This window comes from Alosa sapidissima, chromosome 5 (assembly GCF_018492685.1).
Source record: "Alosa sapidissima isolate fAloSap1 chromosome 5, fAloSap1.pri, whole genome shotgun sequence".
Classification (NCBI taxonomy): domain Eukaryota; kingdom Metazoa; phylum Chordata; class Actinopteri; order Clupeiformes; family Clupeidae; genus Alosa; species Alosa sapidissima.
In genome coordinates this window covers 30,364,749-30,372,264 of record NC_055961.1, presented here as the reverse complement: position 1 = coordinate 30,372,264, position 7,516 = coordinate 30,364,749, and the positions used below count along the sequence as shown (strand labels likewise).

The 7,516-nt window shown below is 43.1% G+C and overlaps 1 protein-coding gene across 2 annotated transcripts; it reads left to right on the top strand.

Moving 5' to 3' along the window:
* Positions 1 to 608: 608 nt before the first annotated feature.
* Positions 609 to 7,249, top strand: plp1b (proteolipid protein 1b). Of its 2 annotated transcripts, none has more exons than XM_042093944.1 (7): positions 609 to 712; positions 4,046 to 4,232; positions 4,350 to 4,506; positions 4,853 to 5,030; positions 5,343 to 5,416; positions 5,548 to 5,613; positions 6,032 to 7,249. In XM_042093944.1, exons 1-7 carry the CDS (start codon positions 709 to 711, stop codon positions 6,104 to 6,106), a joined length of 741 nt encoding a protein of 246 aa, XP_041949878.1. In that variant the 5' UTR covers positions 609 to 708; the 3' UTR covers positions 6,107 to 7,249. The 2 variants fall into 2 exon arrangements, with proteins under 2 accessions (XP_041949878.1, XP_041949876.1); XM_042093942.1 differs by lacking the exon at positions 609 to 712 and adding an exon at positions 2,450 to 3,168.
* Positions 7,250 to 7,516: the final 267 nt, after the last annotated feature.

Sequence of the window (7,516 nt, the reverse complement as noted above, 5' to 3'; positions counted from 1 at the left end):
GTTTTCTTGGACAGTGTCCAGTGTCATAGTGAAGTCCTCAGGTATCAGGGCTGCAGGACTGTGCTGGAGTCCACTGCCTGCAGTACGGAGTCCTCTGGGTCCGCTGCCTGGGATTGATGGCTTTCTAAACTGGTTGTGCTATTATCCTGAAAAATGGGTCTCCACAACATACGCTTTAAAATGCAGACATACAAGCCTATCCCTTATCTAATACATATCTCTTATTTATGTTTTTTTGGACACACTAAAACTGGACACATGATGCATGGGATGAATTGTACAGGAGCATGACACTATTCAAGCAAAATTTTAGACAGCTGTTTAGTGGGAGACTTTTTAAGGTGCTTACATAATGATGCAGAACAGCTTTTTGTTGACTGCTACTGATAATACATGGAAGCGCAACATTCATCGCTACAGCCATCTGTATTTTGGAGTCTTACCATACATTACCATCAGAGATATCCCAAAAAATAGAGAGGGGCATAGTCTATGCTGGTGGTGTGGGTGTTGCCTTGAAAAAGGGGCGTTGTGTCTTTAAGGTCGGTCTGGGGGGTGAGCCAAGGGGGTCTGTCCATTGTTTTCAGGACAAAAGCTCAAGTCAGAATCATAAAAGAGAAGTGAGAGATTAAACTAATCGCCATATCACAGGCATCAGACACGCCAGGCTCCACTCCACACAGGTCACCTCCCACCTCCTCTCTGCTCATGGGTAAGTTCCACCTGCACCTCTGCACTGCACCACACGTGGTGTAGACTTTACTGGCCACGTCAGTCATTTAATATGCTGTCATTTTTTTATTGTATCATGTGATTTTCTCTTGGTTTTTATGTACCAATCTATCTTTATCGCATGCTGTAATGTATTTGGGTCACCTGTGTTAAACCTATATTTATGTCAAAACATCATAACCATTTTTGAACGATACAAATCGTGACCTAGAAGTAGAAACTCATAATCTCATGGATTCATCTTGATATAGCTTGCAATACCGTAACATTGATTGCAGTCCTTCTGTTGCTCGAATTGCAATGCACCTACATCAGTTTCATCATTATTAATATTTTATTAATAATTATTATTAATATTTTATTGCTGACCTTATGTTTAGTTATGTTTACAAAACTCAAGCAATTAACCAGTGAACTAATGGCACTTGGAAAAGGTCAGGGGGTCAGATCAAGTCCTTACAAAGAATTAATCTCACCCTCAGTGACACGTTCTCTTTTCACTTTTTTCTCCTTCTGCCTACACACTCACATACACACAAACGTACACAATCTGCAGATGGCATCGGTGCGTACGTATCACAAAAGACCTGTGTAAAACAACTCACAGGAATGGAGTCAGTGATTGTTTTTGTGTCAACTACTGAGACATTAGAATGAAGTACAGTCCATGAAAATGGACAAAGTGTTCAATCATTTAGGGCCAGGACCAAATTGTCTCTGAGCTATTGTCTTAATAATCTGGCACTGCTGCCAAAAAAATGGCTAAACATCCTGAATGATTTTACAATCAATAAAAATGCTAATTTGGCAAAACACCTCCAGAAACCTTGAAAGTGTGTTTCCAAATGAAGGACTCCACCTAGAAGAGTATTGATTTTTTAATGGACATCATCATTTCAGACAAGGCCAGACGAAAATAGCTTTTTGAGCCAGTCAATCACTGGTTTTTGCTTATTATTAGCATTATTTTGCTACTACTTTATAAACGCTGTGTCCCGTACATGTTGTGTCTTGAGTGGCATATTAGAAAAGAGCTCACAGCTGAATTGGTTATTTATGCAGATAAAAAGGCATTTTTGTCCTCTCGTCCTCTTTCTCCTTCTTTGACCCCCTGATTTGACCTCATGCCAACTCACCCACTCAAGAATGCATTAACAGACAGACAGACACACACAGACACACACACAACACACACACACACCACACACACACACACACACACACACACACACACACACACACACACACACAGACACACACACAACACACACACACACCACACACACACACACACACACACACACACACACACACACACACACACACACATGTACACAGAAAACAATACATACAATGCTCTACTGTCACCATTGAGTCACTATGACTATGCCACTGCTACAACTACTTGTGCTGCTATTGGAGCTGATCCCTGCTCATTTCTGCATACTGCTGCTGTTCCCTGGTCGTTGGTGAAGAGTGCCCAGGTATTATGGGCTCATATTTTATATTTTACCTGGGTCTGGTGACAAGAGGAGAGCTTTTGCTTTTTGGATGATGGATATGGTGGATATGGAGTTGTACTAGATGATAGATAGGTCAAATATCAAGTGTGTGTGTGTGTGTGTGTGTGTGTGTGTGTGTGTGTGTGTGTGTGTGTGTGTGTGTGTGTGTTTGTGCATCTGTGTGTGTGTGTGTGTGTGTGTGTAAGTGTGTGTGTGTGTGGCTTTGGGATGGCACCACGGCCTACTTACTGGTGCCCTCATTGCTTGCCTTTGTATCACACACACACATACACACATACACATACAGATACACACACACACGCCACTGCCACCACCACCTAGTTTTGACAAAGGCATTGTGTCTCTGAGCACAAAGGGGACATCTTTCCACAGCTCCCACCTAACACAGGCCCCCTCCTCCCCACCCTCACCTCCTCCTCCTCCTCCTCCTCCTCCTCCCGCGCCAGGCTCCCACTAGGAACCCCGAGAGGGAGGGCCAAAAGCACAGAAAGATCGAGTGACTGAGTGGTCTGCTGAGTGGCATCTTGGAGCAAAGACACTGGGCGGTGAGATCAGAGGACCTTTCAAACGCCTCAAGTTTAACAGCTGAAAACCAAGCAGGCAGAGAAAGAGAGAGCAAGAGAGAGAGTGTGCTTGTGTGTGTGTGTGTGAGAGAGAGAGAGAGAGAGAGAGAGAGAGAGAAAGGGAGATCGCAACAAGACTGTGTCCAGCCTGGTCATGTCCTGCTAGAGTGGACTTCACCGCACCTGTCCTGGACTAACCCTGACGAGACCTCTGGCTCGGAGAGGAAGCTGCCGCTCGTTCGTCCACTTTCGCGCTTTCGGAACAATCTCTGGCTGACGTCGGGACGTTTGTGACCAGCCTCAAGGACAGATGTTTCCAGTAAAGCAGCCCTGGCTATGCAAAGCCTTAGGTGTGCCCCTTCTGCCCTCTGCCCAACGCTGACCACCGCTTGCTGTGCCACGCTGCTGCCACTAACAGCCATGGGTGCCGCTTGCTCTGGTACACACCGGTGACTGTCTGTGCCGTGAAGCCGGCCTCTGACGGGAATGTGTGGCGCCTCTGCTGCTTGGTTTAAAATCTTTTTGTATATTTTTTAAGATAATTACCTTTGCTAGCTGGAGGTGATTTAGTTTGGACACGCTACGCTATTTTAGCAAGTTGTTTGTGTGTGTGTGTGTGTGTTTGTACTTCTGGGTGTTTCAGGGCCTTGCTTTCACGGTGCGCAGCAACCTCTGTGTGCTTTTGATCAGAAGAGGGTGGAAGGGGCAGTTTGTGTGTGCACATGTGTGTGTGTGTCTGTGTCTGTGTCTGTGTATGTGTGTGTGAGTGCATGTGGACACATCAGTAAATTGTGTGTGCATGTGTGGACTCTGATAAATGTGCTGCTGCTGTCTGTGACTGTTCAGTTTGTCACAGCTGAGAGGTTCTTTTAGAGCTTATGTTGCTTTTTGAGTGCATTTGCCACAGAATAGCAGCAGTCAGACTCTACTATAATAGCTGCTTGCCGTAGACAAATATGTGTCAGAATGTGTGCTTGATGACAAAGTTATTCAGCTTTGTGTCTCGTGTTGTTGATCTGCTATGCCGTCAATGTTTTCATTGTTCTATAACTCAGTGATGATAAATGGTGAAGACAGTTTAAGTTAAATCATAGTTCATCTGGCAATGTGAATATATAAGTGTTGTATTGACTGAGCGTCGTATATATCTTGTTACAGTGTAGATGTGCGTGTGTGTGGTCTGTGCGCTGGGTGTGGTGGGTGTGATGATCTATTACTCCCCTGCAGGTTGTTACGACTGCTGCGTGCGCTGTCTGGGGGCAGTGCCCTATGCCAGTCTGGCTGCCACCCTGCTGTGCTATGCGGGCACGGCTCTGTTCTGTGTCAGCGCGCACATGGCGCTGGCACAGACCGAGGTGCTTGTTGAGATGCACTTTGCACGGAACATCCAGGACTACATTATTCTGGCGTCATTGTGAGTTTCTCCAAGTCCGTTCGCATCTATGCAAGAGGTTATCCAGAATGAAAAAAAATCTACTCAAGACACTCAACTCTTGTCTGTGTGTATGCGTGTGTGTGTATTGTGTTGCAGTATTAAGTACTTCCAGTACGTCATCTATGGTCTGGCCTCCTTCTTCTTCTTGTACGGCATCCTGCTGTTGGCAGAAGGATTCTACACCACCAGCGCCATCAAACAGAAGTTTGGAGAGTTCAGAAGCACACAGTGCAGTCGCTGCTTAAGTCTGACAGTGCGTATTTGTGTGTGTGTGTACAGTATGTGTATTTGTGTGTGTGTGTGTGTGTGTGTGTGTCTTAAACATTAGTCTATACTGTACCTTTCCTTGTCTGTACTCCTGTTTTAATGTAACATGCATTATTTACCACCTTGAACTGTAGTCTCCATAGATCAAACTGCCTGCTCTTCATCTGAATAATGTTGAGTGGGCAGTGGATGGCCTGTTGAATTGGGATGTATGTGTGCTGACCGTTTGCCCTCCCTGTATCTATCAGTATGAGATAAAATTACCTCTACCTGCCGTACTCACTCATACCCTCTCCCACCTCTTGTGGCCTGGGCCTTTTTCTCCCCCCCAGTTAGTCATTGTGACCTACATCCTGGCCATCATCTGGCTGGCAGTGTTCGCCTTCACCGCCATACCTGTGTACTTCTTCTTCAACATGGAGGACACGTGTCACACCATCAACATCCTGGCCGAGACCACCACCAGCATTAACCAGCATGCCTGGGTCTGCATGGATGCCAGGCAGTATAGTAGGTTTTCACTTCTAATCAGAACACATCAGAGTGGTCGTTTGTGTGTGTGAGTGTGTGTGTGTGTGTGTGTGTGTGTGTGTGTATGTGTGTGTGTGTGTGTGATTGTGTGTGTGTGTGTGTGTGTGTGTGTGTGTGTGTGTGTGTGTGTGTGTGTGTGTGTGTGTGTGTAATTGTGTGTGTATTTGTAATTGTGTGTGTACAGTAGGTGTCCATGTGTGGGTGTGAATATGTGCACATGTAGACACTTCTAGCTCTATAATTATGCAGGTAAAGCCCAGAACAGCCCCCTGAAGTACTACTTTTTCACAGGTTTACTTCCCTGGCACGCAATGCCCGGCAAAGCCTGTGGGATGACCCTGGCGGCCATCTGCAAAACCACCGAGGTAAGAGCAGTGCGCCCAGCCAAGGACACAGACATTCTAACCCACGACGCAAATGGGCAGTAATGGGCTTCACTGAGTGGGTTTAACCATGACACATGGAGTTCTTAATGCAAGTTGTCTTGTGTTGGTAGTTCTTCTGGACTTATGACCTGTACATCGCTGCCTTTGCTGGAGCTGGGGTGACTCTGCTGTCACTGGTGAGTGTATAAGGCTGTGGCAGTAGAGAATGCATAAAATATCACAAATGAAGCATATAATATCACTAAAGACTGTGAGAAAATGTAAAATATCAGTCATAACAACTGTGTTTTAATTCATAATACAGACCTAAGTGTGATAACACATTGGTTTACACATAATACATGGTTAAAGTGCATTGTATTTATGTTCATTCTGCTAGTACTAGCAATAGGGCTATTAATATCTATTACATCCCCATGGTGAAAAATCATTTTCAATACTGTTAATGATGGTCATTAAAATAAATAAGAAATACATTAAATAATGAACATAAATTTATAATGAAGAGTATGTGTTTTAGTGCTTTGTCTTGTGTGCATACTCTCTCTCTCTCTCTCTCTCTCTCTCTCTCTCTCTCTCTCTGTCTCCCTCCAGTTCCTTTACCTGGTGGCCACCACTTATAACTATGCTGTCTTGCGGTTCCTGGGAAGAAAGGCAATGCGTTGCTAGGTGCCACGTCCCCAGACGCTCCGTCTTGCCGCTGTGCTTAGCTCTTTGTTGTCGGCTATTGGGTCCATGGGGAAATCATAGCAGAGCTTCATGAAACTCGCTTCTCGTGAAACACCTGCTCAGTGAGACAAAAAAAAACATCACAGAACTCACATATATATTAAAAAAGAATACAAGTAATGTACACCAGTGCAAACATCTTTGAAAGACTAGTTATTTTCGAACATGAACATGATCTGGGGAAGAAAATGTGATGTGATTGAGATACAAGGTGAGATTCAGGCAGTTTGCACTTGTTTTGAGCATCAGGATAAGAGTTGAATACTAGTTTTTGCTCTGTCTAACATCAAGTCAAGGATCCCCTGTCTGCTAGCCTGCTCCTCACTTTTTTGGCATGAGATCAGAGGTTCATGACTACTTACTGTACCATACTTTCCCCCAACATCTGAGGATGTCCTTGTCTATATTTGGTTTGGGCCTTTGAGGTAACCTGTATGACAGTGTTTTTTTTTCTCTTTCATATTGCTGCTGGATTGTTATTTGCTGTGCTGCCTTTATAGCCATGTTTCATACATCTGCCACATACTCCATGTGTTTGTATCATCTTTGTATATTGTCCACTTGTGCTGTAGCCTCAATGCTACTATTTGTTTAGAGGTGAAAGTAACAGTAATAAGACCATAAATGCTATTGCCAAAGCAATTTTCAAAATGGCTTTCAAGTACTGATGAAGAGAATTGGTGCTACGTATATTTTGATCCATTTACTTCAAACACTTTAAGCCTCTATTCTTACCTTTATCATCTGTGTTTTTCTAGCTCTTCCCTCTTTTTTCTTCCAACACAGCTACGTAATAATTTGAGTGTAAAGTGAACGTAACCAATGGCAATAGAATGAAAATCTCAACTTTTTTTTCTTTTAATGTAATAATAATGAGTGAGTAACTGACAGAAGTATGTTACTCCTTCTGTGGTATATTAAATAATCTGAATCATGTGAGATTGTTGGTACAGAAACAGTATGCCTGCTGTTTTAAAACACAGCATGTGTTGATGAGAATGAGAATGTTCACATGAATGTCAGTTCACCTACAAATAACAAAGAATAAAATCACCGTTTTATTAAATCAAATGTGTTCCATACTATTAGCATAATGCTCATTGCTTTTTTATTTTGTGTCTAAGATGAGTGTAAACTTCTTTTATTACATGAACAAACACACATTATGTATATGTATGCATTATGTATATGTATGTATATATACAACATTGAAAATAAGCATTATACATACCAAAAACATTAAAAATAAGTATTGTAATAAAAAATGGACAAACAAAAAGCATAACATACACACCTAAACATTATACGTATTGTCACAGGGAAAAAACAACAACATTATTTAGCATGATG